Here is a 20,520-nt window from a genome sequence, read left to right on the forward strand (position 1 = left end):
TTTTTCACTGTAATCATCACCTCTGATTTACAAACCTAAATCCTAACCTTTCGGTGCAGTTCTCGCTTTATATGGTTCAAAATATTAAATTTAAACTTTCTTTATACTTCTATGATGAGTTGTTTACCCTTAAATAGGAATGAAAGATTTGAAATAAAACAATCTTTCATCAGTGAGTCTCCAGTTAACATGGCCTTAAGCCATCATTTCGCAGAGTTCTTGAAGTTTCAAATGATTTAATCTTGGTATGTTCTGTAAGATTGCATTCATCAAGACTTATTCTGATTTTCTTGGAGGAAAATGACACATAATTGAAGTAGGATCTATTTGCTGTTTTCCTGGTTCAGCAAAGGACGTAATTTTGCTGTGCTGAATCTTAGAAGTGTTCCACTGAAATTAAAAAAAAAAAATTAAAAAAAATCCTATTTACTTAATGAAAGTTGGGATTCTGAGTTTCAGCTTTAAGCATGCTGCCTCTTCTCAGGCAGCCATATGTGTCTCTTACTTAAGATCATGTTGGTAGAGAGATCAGTGGTGTATACTGAAAACCAGGAATCTAAAATGACATAACTTAGATACAATTTTATTTTAGCAGACTAATATTAAGATACAAAATACTAGGAGATTTTTCCTGATTGGAAAGCATCTATTTTCATAGACATTCAAAGAATGTCTATTTTCATAAAACATTTTTTTAATTGAAATAAAATTTAGGTGCATCAAATGTAGGGACCCATTTAATGCTGAGAATAAAAGATACAAGAAAACTGTAAAATGTGAGTAAGAAATGTCAAGAATTGTAATAAAAAAGAATCCCCTTGGGTTTAAATTCTGTAGATATGAAATTTGAGAAAGACATTTCTCATTATATTTCCTTAGATACTAACTGTAGACTATGCAACTTCTAAGCGTTTTGGGGTTTTTTTTTTGCAGTAGTACCACATTAAAATCCACCAAGAATAAAGCAAAAGACACACAGTCATCTCTAGCTAATACTTCGTTCTGTCTGAGAGTAAAATTTTATGCAACAGAAAATCAAGTAGAACACATACCACAGTGTTATGATCTTGCAGATGAATTCAGTCAGAAGTTGTCTGCAATTGCTTTGAATCAGTTTCTTTGCACTTCCAATGACATAAAATCCTGATGATTGTTTACTGTAATGGTAGCAAGGACTCAGATCTTTGCAACACTAGTTTTAGAGTTTGGGGAAAAATGCTGTATTTCTTGGGCAATGGAAGCACAGAAAGAAATAATTATTCTTTCAGGGGGTTTGTTGTTATTTTGAAAGTGGCATATAGCACCGTGCAGGAAAGGTTTCCTAGACTCTTTGCAAAATCAGAAGAGGTCAACACTAACACTGCCCTCCATGCTCAGCCAAAATGGGACAATGTTTTGTAAATCTAAGTCTTCAAAGCTGGAAATCTTGCTTTAGTCAGACATGTTTAGCCAAAGGGAGCCAAAGGGAAGAAAGGGAGATTCCAAAGACTTCCTAATCTGCTAGTCATTGTCTGCTCCTACTAATTTCATGCAGAAGATATTCAGATGGCTGGAGTGAAAGTCATGTGGTCAAAGGCATAAGAGCAATGAAGCATATAGTGGCAATGGTGCATTTTTTTTCTCCCATATATTGAAACTAGTCCTTATCACCTTGATTTTGTATAGGAAAATAATACTTTTAGAATTATTTACCTTATCTAAAAGTATTTCTGATCTTCAAGTGGCAAGATTTGTCAATAGTTCAAAGATAAGACTGAACATTTAACATATTAAAAAAAAAAGCACGAAATGAACCTTAGAATTTGGGTATGGATCCTCTTACTAGACTGTAACTTGAACACCTGACAATGGGAGAGAGACATACTTCAGATTTACAGAGAAGGTATTAAATTTCCCATGCATTTAAGAAAAAGGCCTATAACTTTTCCAAGAGGACTAAAAGTATTGTAGGAGTAGACTAAATCTGAAATACTATGAAGTTTTAAGCCAGACAAATGCTATTGCTGACTGCCAGTCATGGGGTAGCTGCATAAGTTGATGTGATAGCATCCTCTGTACATTATGTTCCTGGCGTCAGACCCTTTTTGGACACTTGACTGATGGTGTTTATGTCGTTCCCACTACAGACAAGCTGCCTGAGGTTATTTTATTTTCATGCCATTGTCATTTAATGTTTATAACTGTTGAAACAGGTATGGATTGACAATCCTAGGGAACTGTCTAATTCCCATGCCAGATTCTTGTAACTGGCCCATTAGTTTCAGACAAAATGTAAATGTTTCTTCTGTGTCCAGGCAGGTTTTCAAAATTATTACTTTGCGCCTAAACGAAAGTTTGAATTGAGAGTGAAACTTTGCTAGGGATAATTTTGAGTAATGATGCTCTATCAGCTCACTGTTGATCTGTTGGACATATTACTGCTTGATAAACATTTATGGTATAATGACAGTCACTAGTCCCCAGCATGAAGTAGTATACATGATCTGTAAGGATACCTATAAATCTACCCTTAAGGACTAATTCATCTACCAAATAGCATTTTCTTCCTGGAATGGCATCATTCATTTCTGTAGGACTAATCACTGAGTAAAGTGATACTCACTTTTTTTAATAACAGAAATTAGCCATTTACCTAAAAATAATAATAATTTTTTTTAAAGTGTGTCCTATAACTACATTAGCACTAGTATTGAGCAAAGGAAATAACTTTCTTGTAGATTAACTATTTTTCTTCATTTCCCATACATTCTCCATTTTTTAAATAAGTCAAGTAAGTTCTGTTTCTGTATGAAAACTACTTTCTCAAGCAGCATTTCAGAAGGGAAACTTTGTTTCCTACTGCTTTAACTTTGGTTAGGAACTGCTAGTCAGCATTGCAGGGCATTTATTTTAGAGTGAAGGGTGCTCTTTCACTGCAATTTTACGCTGGAAAAGAGGAGCAACGTAGGTAAAAGTAGATATTATGTGCAACTAAGGTCTATTTTAGGGAAATAGTTTAATGGACAGCAACATCAATATGATAAATCTTTTAAAATAATGTTATTGCCTTCAAAAGCATTCACTTAACATTGTACGTGTTACTCAAGCTGACACTTTTAATCAGACTTGCAGAAATGAAGGGGAATTGTCAGGAAAATATCAGTTTTCATATACCTCGATAACTACAGGGACACAGAGCTGGTTATTTGCAAACACAGGTATATGCACAAATTAAAATCATCAAAACCCTGTCTGTGATGTATCTTGCAGCATCTCCAGATAAGTGTGGATGATTTTTGGCAGAAATATCAGTTTTAATTTTATTATAGCTAATAAATGTCTTTTGGCAATTGTTGTAATTAACTGTGCTATCTTCATGCCACCACAAGTTTAAAATAGCAAATGATGGGGAAATAAGTTTCTTTTTGTGTAGTGCTTAGACTTTATCTTCCCTCAGTTAAAAAAGTGCATTAACAAAATATGCCAATGGCTAAAGTTACAGAACAATATATGTTCATGTTCTTTAATTATTCATTGAGCTTGAATGCTGCATCATTCAATATTTCCTTAAGCAGAAAGTTTTATAATGCTCAGATTGTACAGAGAAAAGTGGGTATGTCATTAAACTGATGGTATATTTTAAAATATGTGTACATTTAAATAGCTGGAAATAGTTAAATATTAATGGTCTTATGGTAGTAAAAGAAAAAAGTGACAATGTCAAAAAATTTTTGAGGAACTTGAGTCCCCAACTTTTTTTTCAAAGAATATTGTCATATTTCCTTTAAAATAATTTGTCACATCCTGAATATAGAGCATTTTCAGTAAATTGATAAACTTCAACAGTATATGTCATTTTCCTTCATGACTTTTCCTTTGCCTTTTTGGTTCAGTGATTTAGACTTATGTAATAACAGGATGCTCTACTCCAGGTGAAAGATTCAAAAATCGCAGTTAAAGAAAAATATTAAAAAGTTTCCTTAAAGGTAGTATTTGTTGAAATAAAGGAAAAAATCTGTATATGAGTCCCATATCTCATAAAATATCTTCAAATATAATTGGTCAATAAAAAATTAATTTTAGTAAGGAAATTGCTTTCAGTTATAGCCCACTATCTTTGTTACAATCTAATTGAAAACATGTTTTAATCTACATACAAATTTTCTGCTCTTTTACACTAAATAGAAATTCATTGCTTCCTAGCTATCGTTTAACAAAAAAATTGCTTAATTCATGCATAGCCAATGTTAATCAGTAATACATGTTATTACACAAAATAAGCACTATCCTCCAAGGAAGGATAAGAAATAGCCACACTGCTTTGCTTTGTATGTGTGTTTGAGTGTGTGCAATGCGCTCTAGTAAAAGTGCCCCAAGTAGTGGAGACACTATTAGAGAACATATTTTAAATATTTATAAAACAAAATTATGTTTGAAACATCAAAGGGTGATATATATCCTGATAAAGGATAGAGTTTTTTAAGGTATTATTGATTTTGATAAGAAATTATGTGCCTGCAGTCAATAGTGTTATTTGCTAGTGAAAAAAAGGAAATTAAGTTGTTGCATATATTGTATGTAGCACAGTACAATAGCACATCAGTCCTGTGAGGATTCTATGATTTTTTTTTCCTATTAACTTCTACTTAAGGCTGGGTGATTTTTAGAAGAGATAAATAGGCACATGTGGCTTTTCTGCACCATCCTTCTTTCATGGTAGAAAATATTAGGTCTAAGTCCTACTGATCCAAACAGGAAAGATTCTCCTGTTTCATTCAGAGCAAGAATATTCAGTTGGGTTTGGACCTCTTATAGAAGTAGTTTAGAGGGCAGAAGAGTCAAACAATCTGTGCAGAAAATAAATAAAAATGTTTCAGAAGTGAATAAACTAACATTTTAGGTTTATACAGTTTGACCTTAGGGAAAGCTCAAAAAGTAAATGAGGTTTTTGGATTTGCACAAGGGCAGTTTTTGCTATCCCCCTCTAATATTGCATACATGTTATTTCCAACTTCAGTCCTTGGTCACGTCACTTTAAGTGGGCTGCATGAGAAAGGGAAGAGACAAACTTCCTCATCTTTGTTTTTAAACTTTAAGAGTTGCATATAAATTGAACCATTTTTTTACAAATGCAATAATTTGCTGCTGCTAGTGATGGAAGGGATCTCCTGGAATGGAGGGCATTGCCTTGCAGAGCGGGAGATGGCGTTACTGAAGGAGACACAAGCTGACCTGAGCAGGAGTGGTCACCTCTTTGGGGCTTTATCTCAGGCTAGCGGCATTCGACTATGCTGGCAACTTGTTGTGGTGGGTGACAACTGGCTCCTGTAGGATTCTGCAAGGTGAACACAGGAGGTAAACGTGGAAGAATGTGAAGTTATCGGGATTCAGAAGGTATTTGGTTTAGTCCACACACAAAATGCTTCCCAAGTTAGGAGGCTGAAAACAATCCCGCCTCTAGCCTTCGAGATCTAGAGGATCTCTAAGGACAGTGAAGTAGAATATATCTGTATATCTGTATCTCTGCCCCACTACCTTCTCCCTGTAGAATATGTTGTGTAGCATGAACTGTTTAAAACCATATGTAGCAGAAGAGCTCTTTCACTATTACAAACATATTTCTAAGACCATTTGCCAATATTATTTCATCATCATTATTATATCAACAAACCCACTTACCATCCTGTGATATTACCTTTTTGCAATACACAACTTCAGTGGCTGGAGTAGGTGCGGCACCAGTTTAATCACCTGGGAACTGAAGTAGAAATGACATATAACCTCAGGTATGACCTAGAAGCTCAGGTAAACTGTAGGAAAATATTGCCAATAACAAGGTGTGTGTTTTCAGATAACAAGTTTACAGATTTCTTCCCAGTAATATTTCTTATACAATAAACAGTGCCTAATTAAGGTCTCCTGTCTCTCTGTATTTTATCTCACCTCATGACATTTGTATAGCAGCATTTTATAGTTGAATAACAGTAAAGATGAAAATGCAAGTATTTGGATTTTATTTATAGCTGTGAAAGCATGCTTTACAATTTATCATTCAGTCCAAGAATTCAGTTATCTTAAAAGGAAACTAAATTTTTCAATGACAAGTACCAATTACGACTAAAAACTCAGCATTTACCACCAATAAATCTAATCCACATGCATTAAAGAGAAGAATTTTGCTGACAGTTTTTTATGTCTTGGTTCCACTGTAATATTTCATCTGTTTCAATATATGCATATAATCAAAATAAAGAAGTAACAGTGGTATCTCTGTTTTGTGACGTGATAGCTGTCATTCTTAAAGATTGCTACTGTAACTGATGTATTTATGGACTATAAATTATAATAAATAAATTTTTAAAATCAAAAATAATATTGAATTTGATATCCAGAGGCACAAAGCATTCTATAGACCTTTTAGAAAAGAATGGTGAACTGCTTTATAGATGCACATCATGAAAGGAGAAATATGGCTTTGTCTTTGAAAGGTAATTCACCTGCTTCTAAAGAAGATTTCACATGTCTGTCAAGGAAAATGTTGAAGGCAATGCCTTGCAAGTAAGCAATAGCTATCAGGATGCATTAGGTAAAATTAATTTGCACAGTACCCTCATACCCTTGACCTTCCAAACACATTTGTAGATACTGTTGAAGCTTCTGACAGCAGACACAAATCCTCACAGTCCTGTGGGAAGATATTTCAGTTCTGCATTGAAACTATATTTTCTGTAGTATTAAGTAAGTCAACCATTTTTGTAAGATACAAATTTTGAGTTATACAGCAATACAATGCATGTTGTAGCCTACACTTTGCAAAATATAGCCATGACCTTATAATGCTCACAGTAAGATAAGTTTCTTCTGTGTGGCAGTTGGAGAATGGTCTGATCATCAATGTCTGGCAGTGAAGCAGCAGCAGCTTAAATTAAACTGCCAGAGTCAAACACCCTGAATGGCAGTTTCTGGATTCAAACTTTCAAGATCTAGATGTTCTTGTAATAGAGAGAGGCAAGCGAACTGAGGAGATGAAAACAAAGACGCTCACAAGAAACAGCTTCTTAGAACAATACTTTTGTTTGTTTGTTTGTTTCCCCAAAAATCTGCTGGAAATGTGGTGTGAGAATACATATAAATAGAACTTGTTGCTTTTACATGAGTCCTGTTTTGAATATATATTGATGCTAAGCTGGATTTATGGAAATGCCAATATGTTTTCCTTTCTCCTTAGATGTTTGTAAAATTAGAAAGGTTAGTTTAGTGTTTGTTTACCATAATCTCATTCTACATTTCCACAATGTACCCCTTCAGTCTGGGTGCAGGCACAATGAAATAAAGTAATAAAATGCAGATTTTGTAAAATAACATAAAATGTTATATCCTGACCACACTCCAGGAAAAATTACAAGCATTATATAGAGCTATGCATTCTGTCAGCATATATATTGTTCTGCGATATGGTTTAAGCAGAAAAGAAATTGTGAGAGGGAAGGGAAGGAAACATGGGAGCACTGGACTAGATTTGCACTGTCACCTTTGTGCTACCAGCCTTTCTGCACTGATTCCCCCAAGTTTATCTGTAGCTGGAATCAGATGTTGGGCAACTCAGTGGAAACCCTCCCTGGGGGGGGCTTGGCTTACCCACATGCTGGTGCGCTGCCCCCCACACCCCCTCTGCGTCCTGCCAGAGTATGGCAGCATGTCTTGTGGTCCACTTTTATCATCTCCCTGGCATGAAGCCTTCTCCATGGGAAGGTATGATTTATAAGGCATGGCTGTGGTTCAACAGACCTCACGAATATCCAAGGAAATGGCAAAGGCTGAAGGAGAGGAAGGGAAAACAGGAGGGAAATTTCTTCATGCATGAGCAGAATATGAATTTTGGAGGTAGGCTTTTAAACAAATTCATATTATTCCTTTTAAAAGCCCTAAGTTTTTATTGCTGTCCAGAGATATACCTGTTCTCTCCTTATTTCCATCAAGGAGGCTGTATCTGTAGAAATGTTAAGGAACAGTACACTGTTATCTCAATATTTTCTTCTCACATACAAAGTTAAATGTCATTTGGATGTTACTGACAGAAAGTTCTGTCTCTTACCACCAGAAGCTGAGGATGTTACGAGAAGACCAACTTTGGGGATCTGTATCTTGAGACAAAGACTGCAAAAAGTCAGGAAGGGTTAAGGGAAACCCCTATGCTTACAGCGCTCTGAAGAAGCCCCCCAAATTGTTTGTGTCCCTGTGACAAAATCCACATTTGGCTCTCAAAAATCCCAAAACAAGCTCTATCATTTGGGCTGTCTGCTTGGGAACTCTGTCAGCTGATAGCCAGAATAACTCAGGAGCAATCTGTTCCTGGATTATTCAGGGCCCTGAACAAAGGAGGGTAGCCAAAGGTTCTCAGCTGAAATTGCATGCCTGTCTCCCTTTCTTGTCCAGCAAATGTTTCTGTCACTTGAGATCCATACCTAAACAGACGAGGATTTGAGGACTGTACCAATTAGGCATGGAAAGATTTTTCATGCATATAAATTTTCACAAATTACAATGAGCCATCATCACCAGATGCCTCAGGGCTTGCATGCAGTATTTTTCTATCTCTCCAAATTTTAGCACTACGTTGGAGAGATTGTCACAAAAGTATTTTCCAGATGTCCCCAAAAATAGGAATGAAAAAACTGTGGCAGTTTAGTAGAGGCATTTCTAGATGACTGGAGTCACCCACTCCTAAAGATGATCAGGTATAGACTGACCATGACAATGGATGCTCAGCGCATGGCTGGTGCCAAGTCTGCTCTCCAGAAAGTTTCCCTTAGGTGAAGCTTAACCTGTAATAAGAGACAGTCAGCCTAGTTGCATGATTTTTATTAGTTGTGGTTTCACACTGTGTGAACGCCAACTTGAGATGTTGTTTGTTTGACCAATGCCAGAGATTTCATGATGTTAAGTTTGGGAAGTGGATAGGATGAGGCTGGATGTGGAGGGGGGCTGTTGTGGTGTCTCGGGGGGTTATGCCTTGGTAGACTGGCAGATAGGGAGCTCTCAGATGTACGTCAAAATGTTAACATGAACAATTTTTTTTCTGTTTTTTCCAGAACTAGAGGCAGAGGAATGGTGCAAACATCTTTGCATGGAGTGTCTAGGAACCAGGCTCAATGATATAAGTCTTGGGGAACCAGATTTGCTTGCTGCTGGAGTCCAGAGAGAACAAAATGGTAAGTAACTTTGTAATTGCTCCTAGATCAGTTCTTAGGTGATGTGCCATGTTACCTTTGCTTGTGTTTGTTGTTGTGAGGATTTTTACTATTAGCTAGAAGCATATCATTAATAACTAAACGTTTGGATGTGGGTTTGAGCCTTAATCCTATTTTTCCTACAAATAAAGATGATTAAATTAGCACAGATATCACATATAGAGTGACTTCATGTCTTCATTGCATTCACATTTTCCTGTCATGGGAAATGATGACTATGACCTTTCTGGTTCTGGAAACAATAGCCTCTGTGCAGAGGAATAAAACAGCAGCTGTTGTTCCACACCTTTAAAAGACAGCGATGAACATATCACCACCACTTTGGACTGCAAAACACATATTTGCTTTAAACTCATACCTGTCTTGAGTAATGAAGTCAAGGTCATCTAAGTGTTGTCAAATACAGGGCAATGACAGATGCTAGTCAGCACTAAGCCTGAGCTTGTAGGTCTTCATCTAAAGGCTATTTGGAACACAATTTTAGATTAGACACATGCACAGGAAGGATGCTAGTGGATGGAATACACAACAACAAAAGAAAATCTGTGATTATGCTGTCATTTAATTCCTATTAATGAACATGAGGGCAACACAAAATGTGCTTATTTATTCCTTCCTAAATTACAGCTCTCAATGATTATTACTGTCTTGATGCTTTTATAAGATCCAATAGCTTTTAACAAAGTAATAAAACAAACTGCCTCAATGGTCATAAAATATCAACCCAACTATCATTATAAACAAAATTACATAATTAAATTATAGAATGAATAGCACTATATTGATTATATTGTATTAATTTCATAGAAGAGTCCAGACATCTCTGAATCTAATAACATAAAATATACAGAAATCTTTAAGAAATTTTGTTCAAAAATCAGACATGTTCAAGTGCAATTTAAAAGAAGTTCAAATGTTTGTGAAGTTGTTTGCCTGCTGTGAGACACAGGATTTAATTTGTAGTCTCAAACTACTTAACAAAGGGAGAGACACTAATGTAGGAAAGTGATAATGATCAGACACCACTCAAAGCATCCTGTCTGCTATATGCTCATAGGCTATAGGTATAAAGCTCATATGCATGCTATTGAAGAGAGAACTATGTGAGCAGGTGGAGCTCCTTCACAAATGTGAAAGGGAATAAATCTTGTCAAAAGCCTGTGATGTAAGCAGAAAAATAGCTTGAAATTCCTCAAGCTCTTTCTGCAGTGAATTCATGTACTGTCCAGCAGCTTTCGGACATAGATGGCAAATGTTACATTTCATCTTGTTCTTGAAAGAGATCCAGTTACATACACATAACCTCCAGAAGACACAGATTAATTATGTTGTGTGAACTAGTATTGATTCGGTTGCCTTAATCTAGAAATTAATTGCAGTGCTACCAACCAGCATATATGAACATAATTAGTATCTTTATTGTTCTAAGTAAATAAATGAAAGGAAACAAAGAGGCAAAGCATGTTTGTGTTGTACAAATCACATGAATAAGAATGCATGGAGGGTATCATTAGCCATATTCTTTTAAACCAAGTGGCTGAATATGTATAATCTAATATTTGACAAGCATGCTCTGCTAAATCATTAGTTACAGTATCTCAGACAAGTAATTCTGATACCTATCCGTTTCCTACCCTCATCCCCTTGATGCACAACTCTGCATTTTAATAAGCATGTTTGAAATTCAAAGTTGTCTTGTTCAGAAGCAAAGCAAATTCTGTTTTGGGGGTCTTTTAAGCAACTTGGAAGGAGGGAAAAGCAGAGAGATTCTTACTATTGGTATGAAATCTAGCATTTTGTTCATTTAGCTGTGCTGTAAGAACCTGCAGTTGCACTCAAATTTCTTTAGCAGATTCCTTCAGTACAATCAGTTGAGTGGAACCATGACTTCCGTTTATACTAGTTATGTTATTCTGCAAATTTGGCAGTGTCATTCCCCACATGACAGTTTTATGGAAAAGGTGACTAATTGGAGGGTGGAATCATTTGGTGAGCTCTTATAAAAAATGCAAATTTTAAATTTATTTTCTTGCACATTTTCCCCATATTGTAGCTTTTAAAGGCATGCTATCAAAAATTGTAGTTCAAAAGATACCTAAAAACCTTTAAAAAATCTACTGAGCTTTTACTGACCTGAAACTGAAAGGTCAAAGTTAATTTCCTAATTTGAAATTCATGAAAAGTGACTATATGTATGAAATGTCTAAAATCTTGCTCATTGTGAAAATGGCAGCTGTGTCACTCTCAGGGTCTTTTTTTTGTGTTAAATAAAAAGTGTACACTGGTATAGTACCTTTGAATGTCATTATTTCAAAACATATTGCAAGTATGTCAACTTCATAGAATTCCTCTTGAGTTAGTTGATGTATTAATATTTACTTGAAACAGAGATGTGAGAATACAGTTTGTAAAACCTATCATAGCATTGTAAAGCCTCAGCATCTCGTTTCATGCAGGTTCTCTTGCCTGAATCATACGAGGGCTTTCTTTCAGGTCACTGAAGAAAATATGTCTCTTAGTGTCTGAGCAAGACCACAGATTGCATTTTCATTAAGACTACAGTGACATTGGTTCTTCAGTTTTAGATATATATATATTTTTTTTTTTACACTTTAAGGGCTAAAAGCAATAGAATAATGGTGTTATACTGCTGATATCTCTATGATGTGACAGGGTGTTAATACCATTAATCCCAAAAGAACAGGTGTATTAACCATTAATCCCATCTCATTCCACTGTCTTTTTTCAAATGGTTACTTTGCCCTAAAGATTTTCTGAAATGTTTAAAATTTGATAAAGATACTTCTTTGATCATAAAAGAACTAACCTAATACGTTTTTTTTTTAATGAGCTGCTTTACATTTTCCTAGCAATAATATTTTTAATATGCTATGTTCTTCATCTGTCCAACTACTTGCTCATTCCTGTCCTTAAAGGATATTTGCATGATGTATGTCATGTACGTGTAAGGGTATTCACTGAAGGGACCAGATAAATTGGCTATCTCTTGAAAAAACAGTAAGTTTTCTGTTGTGTAGATTTGAGTTTTAGTCCCTGTGTATGACCGCTGTAGCCAGTACCTTCAGTTTGCAACATTTGTAATAATTTTCTTAATTGTTATTGTATATGCCATAAAAATTGCTACGTGCTATTTATATTTTTTATAACCAAGGATGCACATTTCAGAAATACTTGGCAAGGAAAATATGTGTGTTTTCTATGATTTGTGTATATCTCTTTTTGTTACATCTGAGCCTGTTTATCCTCCCTCTCTCACTCTTGTGGTTCTCCTGAGATGAGCTTTCAGTTTCAGAAGGGAAGACACCTAATTCTCTGTGACACAAATGCAACAATATGATTTGCAAAACAGTTTGTTCCAAAGGCTGGCAAAATCACTGTTTGGTGTACAAATGTCATGGCTAAAAGACCACACATTCATAAGGCATTTCTGTCATATGAGGATAAAAATATATGGTAGTGCAGTGATCTGAAAGAGATGTTCTTTTATAGTTCTGAGTTGTTAAGTAAGTGGTAGTGAGATCTATTTTATTGTAGTTGCACTGTTGCTTGACCCTCCAACATCATGCAATCCTGCAGTGGTGATAGACTGGTTGAAAGAGCCAAACTATAGATCTGTACTGCTTATAGCAGAGACCTTTAGCTATTGTGTCCTGTAGGAAGAATAGAGAAGACATCTAAGCAATTCTTGTGCAAAGCACATCAGTAACAGAAAGCTTCTGACTGGATTTCATCTCTGTTATTACTTTCAAGAAGTATTACCGCAAGTCTTACTGTGTAAACTCCTCCACGGAAAATGGCCCTTAGATGGTTTTCTTTTTACATTTAAGGCTCACAACTAATGACTGCTTAGTTTGAAACGATACACAGATTCCAATAAAAATGAGATTTGAAATGAAGCTTCTGTTACTCTCCAACCATTTTACCTTCTCTCTCCTGCAAATCTAAGTGATTTGTATGTGTTCCTCAGCCCTATAGCAGCAACCCTGTTTCTGTTTACATTTCTTTTCACACCAAATACAGTCTTTTACTGTTTATGAATGTCCATTTAGATTATTTGATAAAGAATGAAAATATACTATTAAATAAAAAGCAGTAAAGGCTACATGATCCTATTCAGATAACGAGTTTAATGTAATGGCAGTGGAGCTGTATATACAATGATAATACAAATCATAATACACAGTTATAACTCCAGGAAAGAAAATCTGGACTTAGGTGGATCTGATAACACTGTTGACAAGTAGTCTTCTAAGCAATATCCTCTGATACTCACACACACATTTCATATTCCTTAGGTTTCTCAAGCTGCTGCTAGGGAAAGAAATCGTGAATGTAGACTGCATTTGGAAGCATTTGTAATACACCCCAAAACATAACAACAAAAACAAATCTATTTTTTTAAATATTTTTACCTGCCTGGCTGTCATCATATCTAGAATTTGCCCATGCTCATGATTTTTTTCAAAATATCACTGTTTCCAATGTGTCACTGTATTTTCATTCTTTATAAAAGGAAGTAATTAGAAAGAAGTCATCCAAACGGACAGTATACAATGACAGACTATGTTTACTGTGGAAAAGAAACCAGAATATTCAAGACAATATTGGTTAAAAAAGCATTATGTGTAGACAGTGCCACTAAGTTCAGTCTTTAAGAGCAGGTGCTTCCCTTTGATGAAGACTCTTTTCCTACCTATTTTGAAGACTAAAAAATAACACTAAAATAGCTGAATACTTGTACTGAATCTTATTCTATTAAACTTTACCTGTAAACCTGATGTAAACAGTGCAGAAAATAGGCGAATGTAAAAATGCAAATTTTTAAACTGAAGAAAAGGCCTGATCCATCTTTTGCTGCTGTAGCTCATTTATTGTTAGGTGTCATGCCTGTGATGTCAATATGATGTTTTTCTATTATGTGTTACTGGTGCTTTGGCCTTTTTTTTTTAACGCATTATGAAGCTAATTTTTATTTTAGAAGTCTGGAAAAGTTTGAAAGATAATTCATTTTTTACTTTTACTCCCTGCCTAATATTTAAATTGATATCTCATAAAATTACTTCCTTTTTAAAGTTTTTCCTCTTTTTCATAACATTTGTTTTACCTTTCTTTTTTGTTTAAAAACATTCCACAGTACAGCAGTCTGGCTTCCTGGGTTTTAATTGCAAGAAACTCATTAATTTCTGTTAGTAAAAATGCAGCTTTTCATAGTGAACAATGTCTTTGAATCCTCAGAAGAGGATTGAGTTATTTCTTTATGCTACATACTGAGATTAGAAACTACAGCCAAAGCATAGAGACTTTGTAATTACGTGCACAGAGCTGACCTGTTTTAGGGAATTTTCTAGGGTCTGTAGAATCTCTGTTTATGATTTACTACATAAAAGCATTTTGCATGTTTTTTATTCATCTTCTGTTATCCTTAATCCATTTTTATACTTTGTTCTGTTTTGGTTTTTTGTTTTGTTTTTGGTGGGTTTTTTTGTTAATAAACCAAATATAGCCAGCTTTATTCAGAAAAGAAAGGTGTTTACAGTTTTAATGGCTGGTTAATCCAGTGAGATTTCAGATTCTTCTCTACCTTACTACTTGTCAGTGAAACAATTTAAAAGAATGCATTTATGGTATCCTTTATATTTTCATTGAGGTGTTAATAAATATTTCCATACATTTTTACCAGAAGCAAAGCGGAATAATTATAAGCAAAGGAATAAAATTAATTCTGGAATCCTGGTTCCTCACTGTGCAAAGTGTCAGAGAATCATTCTAATAGACCTGACATACCAATGAACACAAAATGCTGTGAATTCGAGACTTAAAGCTCTCTTTACACTGAAAATTAGCCACAGATAGTCAGCAGCAGAAGTCTCATAGATGGAGAAGGAGTTTCTTCCAGATAGAAACTGAACGTTTGCTTTTAAAGCCTCTTCTTATAGACTCCACCAACCTGACTGCCTCCTTCCATAAGTAGTTTTTCCCTCCTATTAAAGCTGAAATGGAACAAAGCATCTGGATTGCAAGATTGCAATGTCATCTGGTCAGTTTTCCAACTGGGATGATTTAGGCAAAGGAATCCCGTGATAAAATGGCAGAATCAGGATCCTTGGGCCTCTCATTTTGCTTCCCCAGTACAGCTGGACTTTGAGCTGAAAGGCTGAGAGTATTTCAGAGTTGCTGCCAAGTCTCCGTCTCAGTCAATATGCTCATTTTAACAAAGACTCATGCTCCTGTGCTCTGGAAAACATTATTAAAAGTCATATTCTTGCCAAAGCCCAAATGCTAAACACCTTTACATGCACAAAGTGTAGGATGAAGCATTGCTCTGCTTGTTCAAGGAGATGGGAAAGAGCAGTTACATTGAAAAGAGTGGAATAATAAGTTGTCGTGGTTTAGCCCCAGCCGGCAACTAAGCACCACCCAACCGCTTGCTCACTCCCCCCGGTGGGATGGGGGAGAAAATCAGAAGAGTAAAAGTGAGAAAACTCAAGAGTTGAGATAAAGACAGTTTAATAAGTAAAGCAAAAGCCGTGCATGCAAGCAAGCAAAGCAAAGCAAAGAAATCATTCACTCCTTCCCATGGGCAGGCAGGTGTTCAGCCATCTCCAGGAAAGCAGGGCTCCATCACGTGTAATGGTTACTTGGGAAGACAAACGCCATCACTCCGAACGTCCCCCCTTCCTTCTTCTTCCCCAGCTTTATATACTGAGCATGACATCGTATGGTATGGAATAGCCCTTTGGTCAGTTTGGATCAACTGTCCTGGCTGTGTCCCCTCCCAACTTCTTCTGCACCTGGCAGAGCATGGGAAGCCGAAAAGTCCTTGACTAGTGCAGCAACAACTAAAACATCTCTGTATTATCAACACTGTTTTCAGCACAAATCCAAAACATAGCCCCATACCAGCCACTATAAAGAAAATTATGTCAGCTGAAACCAGGACATAAGTGTAGCAATATATTGGCATTTTTTTCTCGTCTTGACTCCCCCACTCCCTGAACTTTGCTCTCACCAATTTTAGAGGAGGACAGAGGAGGATTGTGATGCTCAGTGCTGAGGAATTGCACCTGCTCAGTCTCAGCCTTGTCTTATCCAACAGGGTAGCATCTACTTGTTTGGTTTCTTCCATCACCCTATTTTCTGAGTCCCTCATTAACTTCTATTTACTTAATCTTGCTACCCAATGAACTGTTATTATCTCATCCCACTCATATGCAGATGGTGACTGACCCACAGAGAAGCTAAATATCCTATTCAATGTGATTCAGAAGATCTGGTGACAGAATTCAGCTGGGATTCCCAAATCTAGCCTATGAATGTTTGTTCTTGCCTGGATGAGTTTAAGGGCAAAACTTGCCTCTAAAAACTGAATGATTGTATTACCACTACCTAGATACCTGTTCAAATATTTTCTGAAATGGAAAAATTGGACCCTGTGTTTTAATTCCTAAAATCATTTAATAGTATCCACACCTTTCCATGTCCTCAATTTCCCACTGCTCGAAAGTATTAGTAATTTTTTGTTTCAAAAGCAAATATATCCATCCCCAATCTTCTCCAACACATGTGTTTCTACACTTGCTTTTCTTGCCAATTCGAGTAAGTTGCAAGGGTGCTGTGTTTTGCCCTGCAGCTGATGTTGAGTTTAATCAGACATACTTTCTTTAATCCATGACACCTCACCTTAGAGACTGGCCTCCCATGCAAAGTCAGCAAATGTCTCCTGACAGTTTGAGGATACCATATGTCCTGAATACCCTTCATGCAGTAATATCCTCAAACACTTCAGAGAAGTTGAGCATTTCATGAGTATCCTGGTAACTTCTAAAACAAGTTGAAATATTCTGTGCTTTCAACACAACAGTTTAATGTTTACTTCAGAAAATAATTACACCTTTCTATTTTCTCTGCTGTCTGAGGTGCTCTGTCAGTGAAAACAGGGAAAGGGAAAGATTTAAATTCTCTTATAGTAGCCCCATTCCCTGGTAGACACATTGTGTGATTTCATGTAATGTAAAGGGGAGGCCGAGACAGCCAGCTGGTATGTTGGTCATCTGTATCTTTCTTTCAAATCGAGGAGGTAAGTAACAGGAAGTAACAGCATGGCAATGCAAAACTAGAGTCTAATATATGATAAAAGCACACCTGCATAGTAGCTCCTAGGCTTTGCATGACCATTTTTGCATGACCATCACAATGATACTGAAAAAGGGTGTGTATATATATATATATATATATAAAAATATAATTCCATTGCAAAGTATAAGTTATCTTGTTCTCCACCATTCCCTTCCCAATGCAGTCATTGACCCATACTCCCATGTAAGTCTTTCAATTTACTTCGGTAGGGGTTAAGTTACAGCTGTGCCCAATGCAATCCTCTGAGGGTTAGGGGAAATTCTTTTCAATGGTCTCAGCAGCATCTGCTAATCTATTTGTGCTGTGTGTCAGAAGACTTTTACAAAACATTAGGAGTTTCACACTTGGGACCTTAGTCATAAAATGAAACTTTTAGGGCTAACACCCATTAGTGTGACTAATGAGAACTAGAGCCTGAGAGAAGAGGTTGAATGGCTATGAGACTGAATGAATCAATTGGGGAGTCATTAATAGGACAAAATTAAATTGACTGAAACAGAATAACATCGGGGATGACAAGTTTACTTATAGCTATGCAGGACAGCAATTCTTACTGCTCACCCAGCAGTTCCCTGCTTCCATTAATTCCTCAGCAAAACTTTTGCCACTTTATTGACACACACACACACACATACTCACACACATACTTATAACATATTTTATATTAACTGACTTATTTGCAATATTTTCACTGATTTGTCAGAAAAGTGTATATATATCAAATGTTTAAAAAATGGAGACATAATGTCTGTGATAGTGAATGTCAAACACAATGGGAAGCTGCATCTAATTTTGGCTGTTATGATAAATTTCTCTCACTTTATGCCTCTTCTAATTACTTTAAATTCCTTCCTAGTTTTTATGAGGACATCATGAGAAAATTCAGTGCAAATGGTGGATTAAAAATGTTCCACACCAAAATGTCATTCGTTTATTAAGTAATTGGAGACAATTTTCCTATCAGGTGTCCCTTTAAAGTACATTTTCCCAGTACTGTGTATTGAATAAGCATTGCTCATGTTCATACTTTAAATTGTTCTTTCTTGTCAACACTCCAGTGCAGTAGCATTGACATTTTGCATTTCTATCCTATTTAAAAAATGAAAGGAAATTGTGAGAGAAAGTTGTGAATCAGCTGCACTCTCCCATATTATGCTCTTAAGCCCTAAGATTTCAGTGCCTTTAGAGTTAAAATATAGGCTAGTACTTCCATATGTACAACCTGAAATTAACTGAGTTTTCAATTCTTTGTAGAAGCAACTCATAGAAACATTAGTTATTCCTCAAAGAAAATTGCATTTTTATTTAAAATTCTCTTGCTGTTACTGTGGTTTACTTCCTTCTGTCTGAGCTAATGGTGTTTTACATAATCTTGTTTTTTTCCTTTTTTCCATTTTTTTTTAAGGATAGTTTACTTATTAAATCACATGCAATTCAGGCACTTCAGAAAATTGTTAATGCCCTTGACCTCTTACTGCAATGAGTGCACTCTGCAGTGGAAGTGCAGCTGATTGCAATTGATGTCATGACCATAATAATATATTGTGTTAAATCAGATTTTTCAAGAAAGCAACAGATGATTAAAAATGTTGTTAATTTGACAAATGATAATGAGTTGGGCAAATAAATAGAAACTGAACACAAAGAACATAATTATTAACAAGATTCAATAAGTAAACCTGGGTTTGCAATTTCAAGGACAGTTTTTCTAAGGGGCAATGGTTGCACATACATGTTTTGCCAAGATATCTATAGTTCTATTCTTTGAGAGAGGAGTCTGTCAGAGTTTAAGTCATTGTGAATTTTGATTTGAAAAGAGTCATGGATGTTAATGTGAGGATAAAGGACTTCAGTTAAGTTGCTGGGGACATATGTCAAAGAGGACTATGCAGATCATCTATGAAAGATATTTCAGTCTGCTGCATTATTTATAGAGAAAATGAAATTAAGAAGATTCTCCTCTTATTCCTATCATGTACACTAGCAAGGCTTCTTTGACATCAGTGGATCCTCACCTCTGTTCAAGACTAGAAATTTGGCCTTGATTGCTGAACCATCAATAACTAAAGACTTTATTTTTTTTTTCCCGGTATAAAATCTTACTTTAACTGGCGATGCCTTATTCTGTGTTGTTTTTTTTTTCCAGAACGATTCAATGTATATCTTATGCCTACACCAAATTTAGATATCTATGGGGAATGTACAATGCAGATCACACACGAAAACATCTATCTCTGGGACATCCACAATGCCAAGGTCAAGCTGGTCATGTGGCCTCTGAGCTCTTTGAGGAGATACGGACGTGACTCAACATGGTTCACATTTGAGTCCGGAAGGTAAGAGCTAAGGAGAAGCAGCAAGAAGAAGAAATAAGCAGTGATTTTTGAGAAACAGTCTGATAAGTTAGATTAGCCTCTCATTATAAAGACGGAATACGTGGCCTCTCCACAGACTTCTGTTTGTTGAATATTACTTTTCAATATATTCAACCCAGTGTCCCAAATAAATGTTAATATGTCTTATATTTAAAATGAGCTTAAGCTTCCTCTGACTTTTATTTAACTGTGGTTGAGTTGTCATTCTTAAGGTTTATAAATCTCACTGTGCTTAAACACTAGTGTGGTATAATTTGAGTACTTTTGATGTAGAATAAATTAATTCTGGATCATGGAAAAGGCTCATCGCACAGTATGAATGGAATAACTTCCGTTTACAGTAGATATTACTCTTTTTGGATGTTCCTGATGACTGATTGCTGCCCTAGAGTATAATTGCAAGCAGGAGTACAGAGAACATTGTGAACTCATAAAAAAGCTAGCTCTTTTTTCTGCCTGCAGTTTTAATCCTCATTGCCATTTTCATCCTCAGGTCAGTTTTAAATGTCTGTGGAGCTCTGTTTTGCCTCCCTTTCATATCTTTTTAATGCATTTCATATCTTGCTGTTAGGTTCACTGCCTTTTCTGTGTTTCTGCGCAGAAATAATTCTGTGTTTATCTCTGTCTTTGGTGATGTTTCATCTTGTATTTTATGGTTCTAGACTTTTCTAAGTTTGTCATACTTGCTTATGTGGAGCCTGAATTTTCTGAAGCAATCTGTGAAATTACAGGTGTCTCTACACTCTTGGGTTAGCCAC

At 35.9% G+C, this 20,520-nt stretch overlaps 1 protein-coding gene across 1 annotated transcript in view; it reads left to right on the plus strand.

The window, feature by feature from the left end:
- DOK6 (docking protein 6) overlaps positions 1-20,520 on the plus strand; it is a 263,651-nt gene that overhangs the window by 146,789 nt on the left and 96,342 nt on the right. The window contains exons 4-5 of the mRNA XM_072851317.1: positions 9,072-9,191; positions 19,534-19,723. Of these exons, the coding sequence (XP_072707418.1) occupies positions 9,072-9,191; positions 19,534-19,723 (310 nt within the window). The remainder of the gene's footprint in view (positions 1-9,071; positions 9,192-19,533; positions 19,724-20,520) is intronic.

This window comes from Ciconia boyciana, chromosome 2, assembly GCF_034638445.1.
Source record: "Ciconia boyciana chromosome 2, ASM3463844v1, whole genome shotgun sequence".
In the NCBI taxonomy this organism is placed as follows: domain Eukaryota; kingdom Metazoa; phylum Chordata; class Aves; order Ciconiiformes; family Ciconiidae; genus Ciconia; species Ciconia boyciana.